Below are 19865 nucleotides of genomic sequence, written 5' to 3'. Positions count from 1 at the left end.
ACCACGTGGCCCCCAGGTAGTGTCATAAATGGTTAGAGAGCTGGTGCTGTGGCGCCACGTGGCAAGCTGCCACCTGCAGTGTTGACATTTCATATGGGAACTGAACTGAATCCCGGCTACTCCACTTCCAATCCAGCCCCACAGGAGACACCCCAAGAAGCTCCTGGCTTCAGCCTGGCACATGCTGGCCATGGTGGAGTGGACCAACAATGCAAGATCTCTAAGATCTAACTGGAAAAGGCAGCGAGCGGCAGCTTCCCCGCTACAGCACAACATGCGCTGCTAAGTCAGTGTTTTCCACTCTGTTGTGGGTGTTTTGCCAGCAGTGCAGGCTGGAGGGGGTGCTGGATTTCCACTGGGGCTCAAGGCTGACACGTTCCCCCACTCCCGTCCACTGTGACAGGGTGTGCTAGCCAGAACCCCATTCTCGGGGTGTGGACCGCCCCACCGCAAAGCCCCGAGGGGCCTGGAATCTTTTCCGGGTGGGGGCTGAGGTGGCTTGCACGCTGGGCCAGCAGCAGCCCTGCCCCTCTCCCCAGGGGGCTGCCATGCAAACATGGCTGTGTGGCCTGGCCTGCCATGGCCCCAGCAAGGTGCCACAGAGGCCAGTGCAGGGCCCCCTCTGCTTGCTCGGCTCCTGGTCACCAGTGGGGCCCCTGCTCTGTATCTGCCCGGGAGAAGCTTGCCCACGGAGGTGCCATCCCCACGGCCATGGACTCTGCCAAGTGGCTGCTCACCTGTTCCCCAGAGGTGACTGGCTGGAGATCCCACAGCCTGGTGCTCAGCCTTGGGGACCTCGCTCCTCACCTCCCCATCCCCCATCTGCAGAGAAAGCGCTTGCTCCAGGACCTAGGGACCCTGGATTTTCTGCTCTGGACCCTGAGCAGGGACCAGGGACATCTCAGTGTCTCGTTATCTTCACATGCAACTTGAGGTGTGCTGCTGGAGCCTGGCTCTGTTTCTGTCTCTCTCTCTCTCACACACACACATACACAGAGAATGCCTGTGGGAAGCCCGGCTCTCTCACACACGCACGCATGCACGCCTGGTGGGCACCATGCCTGGTGTCTCGGCAGAGCCCACTCTGGGGTGGCCAGTGAGAAGCGTCGGCCTTCCGGGGTGCATGGGGTTCAAGAGCATCAGACAGGAGCATGCTGCCGCCCACTCTTTAATACTCCCCTTTGTCACTCGGCATTAACTCTGAGAAACAGGTTTGCTCTCAGCGGGTGACACTTTTGAGAACCAAGCCTCGATACTGCTAAGCTGCCCCAGTGCGAGGCCTACCCGGCCGAGGCAGCAAGCATGCCCCAGGAGGGCGGCACGTGCTCGCTGTGAGGTGTTTCCATTGCGGCATCGTCTTCTCGCCGCGTCTCTCTGAAACCGCTTCCTCCCCGACCTCCTGCAGCCCTGAGGCTGAGCTAACTGAAGTCATCTTGGCCATTTTTCTCCCCTTAGCTTCATCTTGAAGGAAAAAGCAGAGTCAGAAAAAATGCATATAAATCACTTATTGATCCCAAAATGTAGTAAAGAACATAGCAAAAATGTTATCAAACGCATTCCATACCATACCCCTGTGGGGGGCTCTGCTGCACCACGCTCCGGGTGCAGTCTCAGCATCAAACTGGAGCACTGACGTGAAAAGGAGGCTTACAAAAAGGCCCGACTCGCACTGACTGGAAATGGCTCCCCTGCCCCACTTCCCCAGGGCCCCGGGTTTCTGCTAGGCGCACACACACCACCACCCCAGAGAAGCAGCTGTGTGTAGACAGACGCTGAGCGGCGCTGTGACACAGTCACATTCAGAGGAAGGACCAGAGCTGTTTTTACAGACACGTTGAAAGCATGTACATCCTCACAGAAGCACCAGTCGGGCCGCAATGTGCCTCCTTGCCCGCAGGCACCCAGCACACCACTCCGAGCAGCTGTAAAGGCATTCCAGAAACTTCCATCTCTTCCTGGGAGAGTCCAGATCTGTCCTTTGGGTGCCACATTCAAGAGATCTTGCAGTTGTTTCTCGGGCAGTTTTGGGGAGGGCTTTGGGGGGACCGCAGACCCTTGCGGAGGCCCTTCCTCGTGTGGGCAGTGCCAGCCGTGAGGGAGAAGGAGCGGCCATGCATCATCCTGGCGTTGAGGCCGTTGGCCATGGAGAATGACTTCAGGTGGCTCCGTAAGGCGATGGGCAGCGGCAGCTTGTCCACCAGGTGCACAGGTGTGCAGGATACCACGGCGCGGCAGCACAGGTCCTGCAGGCTCAGGACTCGGGGAAGGAAAAGACAGCCAGGCTGAGCCAGTGCCCTGCTGCAAGGGGCTGACCTCGAGGGGGCAGCGCCCCACCTGGCCCCCTCCCTCCAGGTCCAGCAGCCAAGCCACGGTAGGCAAGGTTTTCTGGGCAATGACCCTGTAGGAGGGACGCAGTGCCTTGAGGCAGGTCCAGGGAGGTGGGACAGCAGAGGCTGCAGCGTGTGGCAATGCATGGACACTCACCTCTGCTCGGCCGCCAGAGCCGGTCCATGCCGTGCCGCAGCAGCACGGTCCTGGCCAGCTCTGTGAAGGACTCAGTGATGTTGAAATTGCACAGGGGGCTGACCTCAAAGAAGGTCACCCCCAGGCGCTCTGCGTAAGCCTGGGCCTGCTCTGTGGGCACCTGCCGCTTGAAGGCTAGATGCAGTCGGTTCCCCACCAGGATCTTAGGGACACCAGGGGCATGCTGCGGACAGAGAAGCCAGGGTACCATGAGACCCCTTGACCAACACCAGGAGGGGCTGGTCCAAACAGCCCCCACGCCCCATAGGTCCCTCTCCAAAAGACTCAGAAAGAAATCTGATTTGGAAATAGGGTCACCCTGAATGAGGGGTCAAAAGAACTAGGGGTCATCATGATTGAACTAGTGGTCACTGTGATCTAAGGGTCACCTGAACTGTAGGTCAGCATGAACTAGGGATTACTTTGAACTGATGGTGACCCTGATCTGGGGTTCACCCTGAACAAGGGGTTATTCTGACATAGGGTCCATGCTGATCTGACCTAGGGTCACCCTGATCTGGAGGCCACCCTGAACTACGGTGCTCTGCAGACCCAGAGGGAGAGAACGCAGTGAAGATGGAGGCAGAGCCTGGTGTGGGGACACCATCAAGATCCCAGGGGACACCCCTCTGACACCGCATCGGACTGGTTTCAGGCTGTGAGGGTGAATTTCCATGTGAGCGGCTCCCTGCCGTGTGAGCCACTGGCATGGCACAGGAGCTGCAGTCCCTGCCTGTCACCTACCCAGCCGTGGCGAGAGGCTCCTCCATGCTGCTGGGCCTAGGCAGGGCCCACCGCGCCTCTGGAGACCATGGCCAGCCCAGCACTGCACTGACACACCGTCCTGGCTGTGTCAGGCCACCTGGCCCGACCCCCAGGCCCACAGGGAAGGGCAGCATCGCTAGGTCATACCTCATCAATCTCCTTAATCCACCGATTGATGCCGTCGAATGACCAGCGATTTGCGATGTCAAACACCAGGATCACACCCTGGGGAGAGGGACCAGGCTTAGCACGCAGCACATGGGAGCCACCCGGCCCGGGTCACATGGTACTGCTGTGTGCAGGCACTGGCTGACACATGGACCACTCGGTCCAGCTCATGCGAGTGGATGGCCACCTGGCTGGTCTTAGCACTAAGTGTGGGTTTTGCTCAGTGATACTGCACGGGCTCCTGACATGCCGCCACACATCAGGGTGACTTGGGGAGTGGAATTCACATCCCGGACGTGGGCAGGGAGAAGTGTAGGAGCTGCCACGCCCAAGGAGCCAGGGCCACCCACATGGATGGAGGCACACACAGGTGCATGCAGGCACACATGCTGCTCCCGGCACAAGACACAGCCGCATGCAGATGCACAGCAAGTGCCACAGTGCACGCACGGTGCACACAGGTCCCAGAGACTGAAGAAAGCTCTAGTTGCCCAATGTAACAATGTGCCTCCACGCTCCCAGCACACGGGGAGGAGGCTGGGTCTGCATCACTGCTCCAAGGCCAGGCTGTGGTTACCTGTGCACCCCGCGAGTAGGAGCGGAAGATGGTGCAGAACCTGCCCTGGCCTGACGCATCCCTGGAAAAGAGACGGCAGGGGTCACCGGGAGGCACACCTTCCTCCCAACATCAGCTGCCACTGCGGCTAGCACTTCCCGCCCCCCACGAGCCCAAGGCCCCCGCATGGCTACCAGGTCCCTGGGAATGACCTGGTGTCGGGTGTCCTCATGGGGCCACCTGCTTGGCTGTCACTTGAAACGTCAAGCTTTTAAAACTGGGAGTCACAATGACTTCCAGAGAGCTCAGTCGATCTGTTGGCCTCTAACCCCCATTTCCTGGGACACAGGGCTGTGGTGTGAGGCTACGACTGGCGCAGACGGCCAAGCGGGCGGAGGGCCTCAGTGAGCACCCAGGAACTCTCCCTGAGCCAGCTCTGCTAGCGTGTCCCGGGGGCTTGCAGCACCCAACACTCAGCTTCCAGTCCCACAAGGACCAAGTTGAGGAAGGAGGAACTGGGAATGTTCCCACAGTCTTCACCCAGGGACAGTGACAGGGAGCAGCAATAGTCACACGGGCCACGGTCAAAGGTGTGGGGCCCAACTCCACACACAGTGGAAGATACAGGGGAGGAAGGAGACACGGGCGGGGGGCAGACATAAGAGGAGACGGGGCAGACAGGAGGAGGAGGGGGCAGACATGGGAGGGGGGCAGACACGGGACACGGGAGGGGGGGCAGACAGGAGGAGGAGGGACAGACAGACACGGGAGCAGGCAGACAGACACGGGAGCGGGTGCAGACAGGAGGAGGAGGGGGCAGACACGGGAGGGGGCAGACAGGAGGAGGAGGGACAGACAGACACGGGAGGGGGCAGACAGACACGGGAGCGGGTGCAGACAGGAGGAGGAGGGGGCAGACACCGGAGGGGGCAGACACAGGAGGAGGAGAAACAGAACACATGGGAGTGGGGGAGGACCAAGGAGTGGCCCAGCCAGGCTGGCGATGGGTTTAATGGGCTGGCCAGTCAGAGCAGGTGGCCTCTGACTCCTGCCCTGGTCATCAACTCCTCAGGGCTCAGGGGGCAGAGGGCAGTCTGGCCTCCAGCTCCCTCCCCTCCCACTCCTGCCAGGGCCTGCAGTGGGCAAAGGGCAGGTGCAGTGGCCGGCAATGCGGGGCCAGTGGCAGGATGTGGATGGACCCCAGGCTGCCTGGGTCTGGTCAGGTACCAGTCCCGACATCGGCTCCATACCGAGGCCCCCCTTCATGACCCCCGCCAGGAGGCCTGGGTTCCCAGGGGCTCCTAGTGGGTCCCGCCTCCCACTCACCAGAGCTGCAGCTTCACCCGGCGGCCGTCCAGCAGGATGGTGGTGGTCCTACAGCCAATGCCTGCGGAGGGGGGGCACTGAGAAGGGGCCGCCTGATAGGGCCTCCCGGTCACTCTCTATGAATGTGGCGACACAGGGAGAAGAGGGTTCCAGCTCACTGGGCAGAAGGACAGGACTGCCCCTGTGGGCTCCTCAGATCCTGCCCGCTGGGGAGGCCTTTCCCCAACACGCACGCCCCCATCACCAAGACCTCGGCCTGGGCGGTCAGGCACCTCTGACCTTGGGGTTCCCCTTCAACACTGCGGGCAACAGGGAACCCAGGCATCTTCCACCCACAGGAGCAGTTGGGAGTCCCATCTGGCTGGTCCCTGGAAGGATGCCTTGTGACCACAGGGCCCCCCATCCAGAGGTGGCCAGCTCGAGCCAGGATGCCCTGCTGGCTGTGGCGAGGCCACCCTGTGGGATCCTGTGTCCACTGTGGCCCTCAAGTCCTCCACCAAGGGGCCAGTTCCCAGCCCCACCCATGTGCCCAGGGCCCCCCATCTGGAACAGAGGCGCCAACAGTCAGTGCTGACCATCCCCAAAGTACAGCACCATCCCCCAGCCTCACTGCCCACGGGCAGCCACGGGGGACACTCCGCGTCCTCATTGCTCTCAGCATTGACCCGTGACTTCCTCTCGTTCATGACATTGAGACAGTCTTAGTTCTTTCTCTTTTCTTTTTTTTTTAAAGATTTATTTATTTTATTACAAAGTCAGGTATACAGAGAGGAGGAGAGACAGAGAGGAAGATCTTCCATCCGATGATTCACTCCCCAAGTGGCCACAACGGCCGGAGCTGAGCCGATCTGAAGCCAGGAGGCCAGAGCCTCCTCCAGGTCTCCAATGCGGGTATAGGGCCCTTTGGGCCGTGCTCCACTGCTTTCCCAGGCCACAAGCAGGGAGTTGGACGGCAAGTGGGGCTGCCGGGATTAGAACCCGTGTGTGGCAACACTTGCAGGTGGAGGGTTGACCAGACCCTTCCTTGATCTGTGAGTAACTGAAATTACATACAAACACACAGTTGTTCTTTCAAGTGCATGGATTTTGTTTCCCTTGAAGTTAAATAATTTTGTAAATAACTAGAAGAGATTGTATTAGAACTAAGACTGCAGGCCTGGTGCGATAGCCTAGTGGCTAAAGTCCTCACCTTGAACACACTGGGATCCCACATGGGCACCAGTTCTAATCCCGGCGGCTCTGCTTCCCATCCAGCTCCCTGCTTGTGGCCTGGGAACATGGTGGCAGATGGTTCAAGGCTTTAGGCCCCTGCATTCACATGAGAGACCTGGAGGAGCCGCATGGCTCCTGGCTTCAGATCGGCTCAGCTCTGGCCATTGTGGCCATCTGAGGAGTGAATCAGTGGATGGAGGATCTTTCTGTCTCTCCCCCTCCTCTGTGTATATCTGCCTTTCTTAATAAAAATAAATCTTTTTAAAAAGTAAATATTTGTTAAAAGCAGTGATAGTGGATAATTATTCACATGCTTTCATTTCTCTGCAGTTGTGAGCTACAGGCAACCCAGCAATCCGCTCTCCTGAGCACTGGACGCCTGACCCCGGGGCAGTGGGTGCAGGAATGCAGGAATGCAGGCTGGCCCCACTCTCCAGCGGGGTCGGCTGAGGACCCGCGCACACGGCCACCACACTGCCTTGCCGGTCAGCCCAGGGCGAGTGCAGGCGGGCAGGGCAAGGCGGCATGGGTGCTGGCGGCACATCGCGAGTCCAGCCGAGCTTCCTGCGTTGCCTTCCCAGGCCCTGAATTGCCATGCAGACATGATCTGAGAGAGGTAAATCCACCAACAGATGTCAGTTCTGAAGACGCAAGGAAAACACACTTTGGCCAAGCAGGTTTGTCCCAGAAACGCCAAGTCAGTTCAACACTGGAAAACCGACTGATACAACCTACCTGTGAGGCCGCCTGACCCCTGTGCCTGGCAAACACGCTCAGCAAGCCGGGAACGCCAGGAACTCGCGTAACCCAAGGAGAGGTGGCATCTTAACGGGTCCAGAGGGTGAACAAGGTGCCGCCCCGGCAGGTGGTGCTGCTGCAGACCCCCGACCTGGAAACTTCCAGAACCAATGGGGCGCGGATAACAGCAGGCCAGCACGAGACTCCAGTGCTGCTTCTGCCTCTCAGCGCAGCAGAGCCAAACTACGAGTCAGGAGAACCCTAACAGACGCTGCAGTCAGTGAGGCAGCGACACCAAGCCCGATGCCCAGGCGAGAAACGCCCTGCTGCCAGGAGGCACCCTGCTGCCGGGAGGCTCAGGCACAAGTCCTAGCAGGGGACTGCTGGGCCAGGCAGAAGGCACGAGCCTGGAGCATCCTCCGGGGCTCCCACGAGGGAGGCGGGAGGCCAAGTGCACTGCCTCCTGGGGTGCGCCTTAGCGGGAAGCTGGCTGGGAAGGGACGCGGACTCCAACATGGGACGCGGCCCCCTCCAGGGCAGCTGACATCTGGCAAACGATGGCCCAAGTGGCCCCTGCACCCACGCAGGAGACCCAGAGGGAGCTCCTGACTTCAGCTGGCCCAGCCCTAGCGAATGCAAACACTTGGGAGGTGAACCAGTGTCACTCAAACGAATGACTCTTTAAAGGTCGTGAAAACAGGGGGAAGCTCACACGTATACGTGTACACGTGTGTCCACACCCATGCACACGCACACTGAAATCTGAAAACGTATTCCTGACAGAGGATCTGAATTCTGAAGCATCCTCAAAACTCAGTAACAACAACAAAAAAACCCAAACAACTCAAGAACTTAAGTGGCCAAAACGCTTGAAAAGATATCACCAAGGAGACAGCAGACGGACACTGTCGGTTGCTGGGGAAGCGCAGGGGCCGGGCTGAGGAGACTACCCAGGGCCTGCAGAGGACAGACGTGGACGTGCCCGGGGCTGCGGGCACAGAGGCAGTGAGCTCACGCCCTGGCACGGTGCAGGGCAGCACGGCAGGCTTTTATTAAACACATTCAGGGTCCAGTGTGATAGCCTAGTGGCTAAATCCTCACCTTGCATGATCACGATCCCATATGGGTGCCAGTTCAAATCCCGGCTGCTCCACTCCCCCATCCAGCTCCCTGCTTGTGGCCTGGGAAAGCAGCAGAAGACGGCTCAAGTGCTTGGGCCCCTGCACCCGTGTGGGAGACCCACAGGAGGCTCTGGCTCCTGGCTCCCAGCTTTGGACCAGCTCAGCCCTTGTTGCTGTAGAGTAAACCAGTGGATGGAAGATCTATCTCTCCTCTCTTTGTAAAATCTTCCAAATGCAAACCCTCAGATAAAAACGAAATTTAAAAAACCAACAACGGCAACAACAACAATAACAACAAATAATCAACCCTCAAATGGCGATAACATCCAGCATGAGCCAGGAACTTCATCGGGGTCAGCCACGTGGCTGCGGCCCTAAGTGCTCTCCCAGGCACTCTAGCAGGAAGCTGGATGAGAAGTTGAGCTCTGTCCACGCAGGTGCTTGGGTCATCCGCTGGCTCCTGGCTTTGGTCTGGCCCCACCCTGACTGCTGTGGCCACTTTCGGGGGTGAGTCAGTGGACAGAAAAGCTCTCTCTGCCTCTGTTCTCTGTAACTCAACTTGCAAATAAATGAGTAAAGCTGTAAAGGGAGGGGGAGAGAGGTAGAAATTTACCTGCCTGTATCACAGGGTCCAGCAAGGCCACACCTCCCTAATCACCACACACAAGAGCTGCACTCGCAGACTCAGGCCTGTGGGCGTTGAGGCAGCTGCCCTCACAGATGACCAGAAACCCAACTCCCCAGACACCCCCAAGGGCAGAGGGGTCCACTGTGCAGTTCGTCTGGGCCTCTCAGCTGCAAGGGCTGACCCGCAGCACCCACATGCACTGCCTCTGTGGGTGGCCACACGAGGAAGCTGGCAGTGGGGAGAGGCCAGAGGGGCAAAAGCAAGTGCGTCGGAAGTGCCCGGGGCCGCAGGGGAAACCTGGTGTGGGGGGCTGCACAGCTGCACGGATCTCAGCACCCCCGTGAAGAGGGGGTGAGACGGGGAGGAGGGGCAGGAGGAAGAGGAGGACAGCAGGGGTGAGGCACACCATGCCTGCCCGGCCCCTGAGGCAACTCAGTGAGGAACATCTCAGGGGTGCAGGTTCAGGGGAGACCCGGGCCTCCAGCTCTGACGCCACACGAAGCAAGACCCTACAGGGCTTGAGCAGGGAGCCACCCCCCTCAGGGATCACGGCATCCCGTGCGTGGTGCACCTGCCAGGTGTTATTGTGACCATGCTGGCTTGGAGGGACTGGGCTCTCACAGAGACATCCAGGGGCACGCTGTCCCAAGCCCAGGCACCCAGGATGGGCAGCAGGCAGCCCAGGTCCTCTGGCAGAGTGGCCCTCACACCCTCATTCTGGACCTCTTGCCTTGGGAACCCGCGGAAATACACCTCTCCTGTGGTTTGTGGCCCGTTGTCACAGCAGCCATGGAAGCAGATAATCCACCTGCCCTACCCCTGCCCACCCTTGTGCACGGGTGCAGGCAGAAGGGCCCAGGGGGTGAGGTCGGGCCTGGAGGAGCTTGGTGCTTGGACCCCGCAGCCCCGCCACGCTGGCCTTGTGTCTCTTCCCAGGAGCCCAGCCCAGGACTCGGAGCAGAGGCCCCTCCAGGGTGCCATTCCAGCCTGGAAGGGGCGAGTTCGCTTCCACAGGGATTTTATTCATCTAAGACAGGATATCACATTCTTCCTATTTAATTTTTTAAAGGGTTTATTTTATTTATTTGAAAGCCAGGGTTAGAGAGACAGAGAAAAATCTTCTAGCTGTTGGTTTACTCCCCAGGTAGCTACAATGGCCATGGTGGGGCCAGGAGCTTCTTCTGGGTCACCCTGTGGGTGCAGGGGCCCAAGCACTTGGGCCGTCCTCCACTGTTTTCCCAGGCACATTAGCAGGGGCTGGATCAGCAGTGCAGCAGCCGGGACTTGAACCTGCACCCTATGGCATTCAGCATTGTAGGCAGCAGCTTTACCTGAAAAGCCACACCACCAGCCTCTATTTTTCACATTAAGATAATTTCTTGGGCCCAGCGCCATGGCCTAGAGACTAAAGTCCTCGCTTTGCATGTGCCAGGGTCCCATATGGTCGCTGGTTCTAATCCCGGCAGCCCCACTTCCCATCCAGCTCCCTGTCTGTGGCCTGGGAAAGCAGTGGAGGATGGCCCAAAGCCTTGGGACCCTGCAACCACGTGGGAGACCCAGAAGGAGCTCATGGCTCCAGGCTTCAGATCGGCACAGCACCAGCCGTTGCGGTCACTTGGGGAGTGAATCAACAGACGGAAGATATTTCTGTCTCTCCTCCTCAATCTCTCTCTCTCTCTCTCTCTATATATATATATATATATACACATATATGACTTTGCAATAAAAATACATCTTTTTAACAAATAATTTATTATGTAGTAATCATTAGTAGCTTTAGCATTAGAGTGACTTAGAGGTTGATGTGAATGTTTGTAATTTTATCTCTACGAATGTGCTTTGGCTTTTAGTTCTGCTGCAACAAGCCTCGGTTGTTTAAAATCCCTGTGTAGGGCCCGGCGGCGTGGCCTAGCAGCTAAGGTCCTCACCTTGAACATGCTGGGATCCCATATAGGCACCGGTTCTAATCCCGGAAGCTCCACTTCCTCTCTATCTCTCCTCCTCTCTGTATATCTGACTTTGTAATAAAAATAAAATCAGTCTTTAAAAAAAAAAATCCCTGCGTAAACTTGCGTAGGTCATAGCTGGGAGGCTGCTCACCAGAGGCAAGAGCTGGGAACATTCAACCTGCATCTGCTAACAATGGCGTGGGGTGGTCTCAGGAACGCTCACAATAGCCCCGTCCCTGGCCCCACAGTCTTCCATCCCCCTCCCACCATGCTGTAGCACCTTCTCCAGCACGGTGGTCACCCAAACCCATGCTGTGTGGTGTGACAGCAAGGCTGCCCAGCAGGGAGGCTGACCTGCTGGGCACTAAATCACCTGCTAGTTAAACTTGGGACCATGTGACGCCAAACCCACCTGACCACAGAGACAACGCACTCTTGGGGAGGTAACTGATGATGGCTGCATGTTCACACAAGAACCGCCCCAAGCACCCAAGATCTGCAGGGCCATCGGGCTCAGCGGGTGGCCTCGGCAGAGCACTGCTGTCCTCAGCCCAGGACGCCCCATGTTACAGGAGCAAGCCACTGCAGGGCGGCCTGGGTCCCACCTGGGTCCTGGCAGCTCCGCTTCTAGCCCAGCTCCTGCTCACGTGTGGAGGAAGGCGTGGGCTCCTACACCACTCCCAGCTCATGTGTGGCCCTGCCCAGGCAGCTGCTGTGGTGTGGGGGCGTGAACCAGTGGATACAAGCTCTCTCTCCCTGTCATTCTGTCAGAGGAATGGAGGCAGGTGGACATGGCACACACGTGCAAAACTTGGACACCTTTATGACACAGAACATGCAAAAACCCAGTTCACCTACAGCTCTGCAAGCCCACACACCGTACTGTGGGTGTAAACAAACAGGAAAACATCTCAAGCAGAGTGACATGCCGTTCCAACTGGAAATTGTGTTTTAAATATTAAGTGGTTGCCAGGGAAACTGCCAGAGCAGCTATGGGAAGCAGCGAGCCCGCCCCCGCGCTGACTGCAGCAGCACCCCAGAGAACACCTTCCAAGAGTGAGGCTGGAGCAGGACCTGTGTTGTCTGTTGCAAGTCGCAGCAAGTCCTTCCCTGAAGGTCTCCTCCAAGAGGCGGAGTGCAGCAGGGCCCAGGGCCAACCCAGTGTGGTCCTGAGGGAGTTACTCTCCGGACACAATGTAACTTGTCTCAGGAGAGCACCCATGTGCTTGATTACTCCCCACAGGGCGGCAGCAGCTGAGGCTGTGGGGGGGTCTCACCCAAGTTCCTGGGCCAGAGCACTTCTGCTGTTCTAGGTATGTCAGCTGGGGTCAGGGGCTGCCACGGAGGCCCATCCCACCACAGGGCCCTGTCCTGCCAGCACAGCAGAGAAAAGGAAGTGGGACAAGCAGGTGGCCAAGCCAGCAGCCTTCGGCATCAGTTTGCCCTCATTGGTTCACCACCACTGGACACTCTAGCAGGCTGCTGCTGAGGCCTGGCTGGCTGAGCCGCTGCTGGGGTGCCTGGGCGCCAGTTCAAGTCCTGGCACCCTCCTTGCTCCAGTTCCCTGCTAACGTGCCTGGGAAGGCCAGGGCGCTCCCTGTGTCTACCCCCCTCTCTGCCACTCGGCCTTCCAAATAATGTTTAAAATCTCCCAAAATGAAAACAAAATACATAAGACCCCGAAAATTCAGCAGTCAGAGGAGACAGGATCGTGAAGCACATGGTAGACCTGGCAGAGCTGGGGGCAGGGGGCAAGGGGAGAGCCAATCCCAGCTGTGGCCCGGGGTAACGCAGCGCCCAGCAGAGGAGGGGCTGAGGCAAGCCATTCCCGTGGGACAGGCCTTATGGCTCTCGGGAGGGGTCAGGGAGGGGGCGCCCACACAGCCCACCAGCAGCTCAGGTTACAGCATGCCATCCACGCCTGCACAGGCCTGCCCTTCGAGGACACGTCCAGGGCGTCCAGGAGGAGCAGCCGAGCAGGTGCTAGACACGGCTTCCAGCCGTACCCGGGGAGCCTGCCCCAGCGGGACACTCTCAGGAGTGTGTGGCTGTGTCCCTGGCTGTGACAAGGACGACAGTGCGGCGCAGGAAGGACATGACTCAGAGCAAGCGTGCTCGGCCCCACCTTATGCCTCCTGGTAGCTGGAAGGCAGCAGTGACACCGTGCTGGAGCAGGAAGACAGGGTCTGAGGAAAACCTGGGGTCCGCCCAGGGCTGCTGCTCACCCAGGACGCACACAACCTGCACCCGAGAAAGGACGCAGCCAAAATGAGCTCCTCCAACACACATACTGACCCCTTGAAGAACTCACCAGGGATGGGCAGTGGGTCCTAAGCATCCCACACCCACGGTGGGTAGTCAGGGTGATCCCAGCTCCCCCAGAGATGCCCACACCCACGGTGGACAGTCAGGGTGATCCCGGCTCCGCTCCCAGATGTCCACACCCATGGTGGGTGGTCAGGGTGATCCCAGCTCCCAGAGATGTCCACATCCACAGTGGACAGTCAGGGTGATCCCAGCTCCCCCAGAGATGCCCACACCCACAGTGGACAGTCAGGGTGATCCTGGCTCCGCTCCCAGATGTCCACACCCATGGTGGGTAGTCAGGGTGATCCCAGCTCCCAGAGATGCCCACATCCACGGTGGACAGTCAGGGTGATCCCAGCTCCCCAAGATGCCCACACCCATGGTGGGCAGTTAGGGCTCATCCAAGCTCTGCTCCCAGATGTCCACACCCACGGTGGGCAGTCAGGGTGATCCCGGCTCTGCTCCCAGGTACCTCTTCCTGCAATGTGGACCTGGGGAGAGAGACCCTAAGGACTTGGGTTCCCTACTGTGTTCAGCCCTGGCTATTCGTCACTTGGGGAGTGAACCACGGATGGCAGGCTCTAATTCATTCATTCTCCCTCTCTCAATATGAACAAATAAATAAACAAATAAATTAAAAAACATTCAAGCTGGATATCACCCAAGTGACTAGTATTTACAAAAAGGAAATCCAGATAAACACACAAGAAGACGCTCAGCCTCCTTGGTCAGAAACGCAGATTCGAACTGCGCACACTCCGGGCAGAGAGAAGGCGCCAAGCACGCAGCGCTCTCGACTCTGCTGGCATGAGGACTCCCTGATACAGCCGGTCCGCGCAGACGCGTGCAGGTCCAACGCCCGGCACCTGCAGGCCGGGGATCACATCACGGAGGCACAGAAGGCGCGACTGCAAACGTTCCAGACAGATGCTGAGCACTGCCCACACGTCCATGCCCTGTAGACAGAACCACGAATCCCAGCATGGCCTCACCGAGAAGGCCACACTGCACAAGGACCAGCCCCTGCGTCACCCGCAGACAGAGTGGACACAAGGAAGCAGTCACGGAGGAACTTGCACTGTGCTGCTCCACCTGTCAGGGTCAGGGCACAGCTGACGCCGGCTGCGGCATGGGCGGACGTGGGCTCAGTGGGCCAGCAGTGTCAGGGACTCAGAGCATGGGCTCCTGCTGCGAGAGGGCTGTGGCCAGTCATTCAGCTGTGTGGCTAGCGAAGGCACTTTCCTATGTGTACACCACACACCAATGAAAAGCCAAAAAGAAGAAATGTCCAACCTGAAAGAGAACAGCCCAGGGCAGAAGGAAGCCCATGGGTCACTGCACACGACGGAAGAGCTTGACCAGGACGTGAGGTGGTGCAACACAGGGCAAGGAGAGAAATCACGGGTCATCTGCTCACTCATGAACCTGGCTTACCCTGCTACACCAGGACACTTACTGAAAAGACAAAAAAAATAATGAAATAAACTCTTGAACGCTTTTTAATAAAAGAGTGTCAAGTTCAAGAACAAAAACTGAAGGCCTAGCATGGTAGCTTAGCGGCTAAAGTCTTCGTCTTGCACGCACCAGGATTCCATACGGGCACTGATTCGTGTCCCGGCTGCTCCACTTCCCATCCAGCTCCCTGCCTGTGCCTGGGAAAGCAGCAGAGGACGGCCAAAGCCTTGGGACCCTGCACCCACGTGGGAGACCAGGAAGATGCGCCTGGCTCCTGGCTTCGGATCAGCATAGCACCAGCCATTGCAGTCACTTGGGGAGTGAATCAACAGACAGAAGATCTTCCTCTCTCTCCTCCTCTCTGTATATCTGCCTTTCCAGTAAGAAAAAATAAATCTTAAAAAAAAAAGATCAAAACCTGAGACCTAAACAATCTATTACTGAAATCATAAATTACAAATACCTGGAAACAAGACACTAAAATATAAAACCAGGAGGGCAAATTCAGGAGAGAAAGTCAGTAAGACTCAGGCAACCAGAGAGAAGTGACTGTGTGTGGAGGACAGAGCAGGCCCAGCACACGGGGTGGGGAGTGAGGAGGGGCGGCCCAGCACACAGGACCATGTGGGACTGCCGAGTCTACCGGATTCTACTGTCGGAAGGGACCTGGATGCAGCTAGTATCATATCCGCTAATCAGCTGACCCCACAGCAGGCATTATCCTGGGCTGTTTGGTCCTTAAACAGATGGAAGCCGCAGAGCGTGGCCAGAAGGATGCCCCAGCAAAGATGTTCCAGCCACTGCCAGCTCAATACAGAGGGCGAGCCCAGGAGGACACTGTGGGTCGCAGAGCCTGGCCCACCCAGGGCCCTCCTGGCACTGGGCTGACTAGCCAAGGTAAGACGGTACATGTGTGGCTTTAAACCACTGCACACAAGGGACTCGGACACAGTAGGTGTCCCAGAGCAGCATACTGACAAATCCAACAGGACACCAGATAGAACTCCCAAAGCTAACAAACCCGTGTGGAATGCTCCAGGAACACACCGAGCAGGGCCTGGCACCATAGCCTAGTGGCTACATCCTCACCTTGCTCACACCGGGATCCCGTATGGGTGCCGGTGTGTGTCCTCACTGCTCCACTTCCCTTCCAGCCCCCTGCCTGTGGCCTGGGAAAGCAGTGGAGGACAGCCTGGGGCCTTGGGACCCTGAGCCAGTGTGGGAGACTGGAAGAATCTCCTAGTTGCTGGCTTCAGCGGCCGCTTGGGAAATAAACCAGCAGACAGAAGATCTTTCTTTTTGTATCCTTCTCTCTGTAGATCTGCCTTTCCAACAAAATAAATAAATCATTTAAAAAGAAAAAATGTACATGGTTCACCATAAGCCCAGCCCAGATCTCTGCTCTGAGGTAGGGCCAGCTGGAGCTGCACCACATGGGCACGGCCTGACCACGTCCAGGTCCACCCTGGGACCTGCGTCAGGGTCAGCTCTAGGCAAGGCCAGCTGGAGCTGCACCACGCGGGCACGGCCTGACCACGTCCACGTCCACACTGGGACCTGCATCAGGGTCAGCTCTGGGCAGGGCCAGCTGGAGCTGCACCACGCGGGCACGGCCTGACCACGTCCACGCTGGGAGCTGGAGAAGGCACGGAGACAGCCCAGTGCTGGAGGCCCTACACCCACAGGACAGACTGGGTGGAAGCCCAGCTCTCGGCTTCAGGCTGCCCTGACCTGGTTGATGTGGCCACTTGGGGGCTGAACAAGCAGATGGAAGATCTGTTTGTCACTCTACCTTCTGCATCTATTAAAATAAACACATAAATAAAAGGCAAAGAGGACAGCTTGATAAAAGAAGGGATTTCCCAGCAACTGATGCAGAGAAGGCACAGGGCACATGACCCACACGGGGCACAGTGAGCTGGGGAGCTGGGGAAGTCGGGGACATCTGCCCACCAGGGAGGAGGTGCCATGTCCCCCGATCCAGCACTAAGTCGTGCTGCTGCTGGGAGTAGGCCCCTCAGGCACTATGTCCATCCTGAGAAATAACCCTGTTGGAACCCGACTGGTAAATGCTGGGCAATGAAACACACAACTCGGAAATATGATGGCAAGGCAGGTTGGTGGGCACTGAAGGTAGGCAAATTCAGAACTACCACCACCAGGCACCTGTGGGCATACAGGCACTGTGGGAACCTGAACGAACACCACCGGGCACCTGTGGGCACCTGTGGGTACCCAGGCCAGCACAGGCTGAGGAGCACAGGATGAGGGAGAGAGGTGCAGAGGGCCAGACGCCTTTAGCTGTCAGTGCAGGGCACAGCACCCACTGTACTAACTTACAGTGAAACCAACAGTGACAGAGAGGAGCCGAGCTTCCATGCCCTGGGTTTCTCCTTAGATGACAACAGCAGGCCGGACCCGCAGTGTGTCCGGTTTGATCCCTCACCCCAAGACTGGGTGCCTCCCCAACACTGCCCCAACCACTTCTTACCAATCCGCTGGGACCAGCATCCCACATCACCATTGGGATTCTGGGGCCACCCGCCCCAGCCACTACCTCCTCTGGCTTCCCGGTCTTCAGCCAGGAGAACCCCAGGACCTTCCCCACCCCACCTCAGCCTCACCTCTCCTGGGGAGGGGTTCCCCGCATCTGGAGCTGGGAGGGCTTTGTGCACTGCACGCAGTGCCTGCAGCTCTGGGCCTGAGAGTCCCCAGGCACGTGCTCCCCGAGGGTCCCCGGGCATGGCCCTTCGAGGGTCCCCAGGCCCCTGCTTTGAGGGTCCCTGGGGATCACCCTCCGAGGGTCCAAAGGGTCCCTGGGCATCGCCCTCTGAGGGTCCCCAGGGTCCCCGGGCCCCTGCTTTGAGGGTCCCTGGGTGTCACCCTCCGAGGGTCCCTGGGCACCTGCTCCCCGAGGGTCCCCAAGGGTCCCCGAGCATCGCCCTCCGAGGGTCCCCAGGGTCCCCGGGCATTGCCCTTCGAGGGTCCCCGGGCATCGCCCTCCGAGGGTCCCCGAGGGTCCCCCGGCCCGACCCCCACTCGGACCGGCCACCTCCAGCCTTCCGCGCGCTCACCGGCCGGGTGGCCGTACGGGGACTCGGCGGCGCTGTCCTGCAGGCTGGCCAGGATCTCGCCCTTGCCCACGTCGCTGTCGCCCACCAGCAGGAACTTGAGCAGGAAGTCGTAGGCCCGGACCGGGCTGCCCAGGGTGCTCATGCTGCCGCCCGGCCCGCCGCCCATGCCCGGCTCCAGGGCCGCGTCCGCCGCCGCCCGCCCCGCCCGCTGGGCCGCCGTTGCCAGGGCGACCGCGAGCATTCAGCGGCTGCAGCCAATGGGGACGCGGACGTCGGCACCGCAGCCAATAGTGGAGCGGGAACGGAGGGGGCGGGGCCTGCAGGGGCGGGACCGGCTGTGCACACGCCCGCGTGCGCCGGCGTTCTGAGGCCCCTGGGTGAAGGCACCTGCGTCCTAGGGACCCCTGAGTGCGTGCGCCCCTTCCTTCCTGGGGACCCTGGGTGCGTGCGCCCCGTCCTTCCTGGGGACCCTGGGTGCGTGCGCCCCGTCCTTCCTGGGGAGCCCTGGGTGCGTGCGCCCCTTCCTTCCTGGGGTCCCTGGGTAAAGGCACCTACATCCTGGGGAGCCCTGGGTGCGTGCGTCCCGTCCTTCCTGGGAACCCTGGGTGCGTCCGCCCCGTCCTTCCTGGGGAGCCCTGGGTGCGTGCGCCCCTTCCTTCCTGGGGACCCTGGGTGCGTGCGTCCCGTCCTTCCTGGGGACCCTGGGTAAAGGCACCTACATCCTGGGGACCCTGGGTCCGTGCGCCCCGTCCTTCCTGGGGAGCCCTGAGTGCGTGCGCCCCTTCCTTCCTGGGGACCCTGGGTGAAGGCACCTGCATCCTGGGGACCCTGGGTGCCTGCGTCCCGTCCTTCCTGGGGAGCCCTAAGTGCGTGCGCCCCGTCCTTCCTGGGGACCCTGGGTGAAGGCACCTGCGTCCTGGGGAGCCCTGGGTGAGGGCACCCCTTCCTTCCCGGAGACCCCGGGGTGCGTGCGCCCATCCCTGCCCGGAGACCCCGGGGTGAGAGCTCCCCGTTCTTCCCGGGGACCTGAGTGAGGGCGCCCCGTTCTTCCTGGGGAGCCCGGGGTGCGTGTGCCCCTTCCTTCCCGGAGACCCCGGGGTGAGAGCTCCCCGTCCTTCCTGGGGACCCCTGGGTGCGTAAGCCCCGTTCATTCCCGGAAACCCCGATGTGCGTGCGCCCCATCCTTCCTGGGGACCCCGGAGTGAGGGTGCCCCGACCCTGCCCAGATATCCCGGAGTGCAGGCTCTGGGGTGTGCGCCGTGCCCTCTGCAGGTGTCTGCACGTGCTTGTGACGGTTGTGCACCTGCGTGCTTGGCGCGTCAGAGGACGGGAAGGGACCAAGCCTCAGCTCCTGCGGCCTCCTGCCCTGCGGAGTCTCCTCTGGCGCTAACTCAGTGGGTGCACCCCCAGTGCGGCAGAGGCTTTAGACGCTGTGGTTCTTCTGGGGAGGGAGTGGGGGGAAAGCAGTGAAAGTCAAGATTTGTCTTCCCATGAGCCTTTTTTGCACCCAAGAATGCCAGGTCATCGGTGCACGGAACTTAGGTAAGGAGTGGACGGTGGGGGGGGCGTACAATGGAACATGCATCCCTGCATCCAGACGAAAGAGGGATTCCCAATGGAACTGTTGGACATGTGTGGACAATGGAATGCTGGACTGTCTGACATTGTCTGTACCAACAATGTCGGGGTACACTTAAGAGATTGATGGGGAAGAGGCTGAGGGGGACCTGCCCACTTTCCTCCGTCCATGCCAGCAGGTACCTCTGCGTGACGCTTGGCTCCACCAGAACTGTCCCGACCTGCGGGGGACCCGACGCTCAAGCCCTGAGGGTGGACTGGGAACGCCGGGCTGCTGGCCCAGGAAACACACGGACACGTGTACTTGGTGAAAGAGAATGTCCAGTGCCCTTTATTTTACGCCTCATGGGTATATACCTTCTTCTCTGGGGAGGAGAGGAAGGGGAGGGGTTTCCCGGAACTAATTAGTTATCTACATTGAAAACAGGGAATTAATCTTTTTTTTAAGATTTATTTCTTTTCATT

At 59.2% G+C, this 19865-nt stretch overlaps 1 protein-coding gene across 1 annotated transcript; it reads right to left on the bottom strand.

Annotated features, from left to right (window-relative positions):
• Nucleotides 1-1742: 1742 nt before the first annotated feature.
• On the bottom strand, nucleotides 1743-18042 carry RAB40B (RAB40B, member RAS oncogene family). Its single transcript, XM_004592828.3, has 6 exons — nucleotides 17823-18042; nucleotides 5339-5399; nucleotides 4034-4094; nucleotides 3436-3513; nucleotides 2485-2707; nucleotides 1743-2257 (listed from the first exon to the last, which is right to left on the bottom strand). Exons 1-6 carry the CDS (start codon nucleotides 17986-17988, stop codon nucleotides 1992-1994), a joined length of 855 nt encoding a protein of 284 aa, XP_004592885.2. The 5' UTR covers nucleotides 17989-18042; the 3' UTR covers nucleotides 1743-1991.
• Nucleotides 18043-19865: the final 1823 nt, after the last annotated feature.

This window comes from Ochotona princeps, chromosome 17 (genome assembly GCF_030435755.1).
Source record: "Ochotona princeps isolate mOchPri1 chromosome 17, mOchPri1.hap1, whole genome shotgun sequence".
Taxonomy (NCBI): domain Eukaryota; kingdom Metazoa; phylum Chordata; class Mammalia; order Lagomorpha; family Ochotonidae; genus Ochotona; species Ochotona princeps.
The sequence above is the reverse complement of the archived record's forward strand: the minus strand, read 5'-3'. Positions and strand labels throughout refer to the sequence as shown.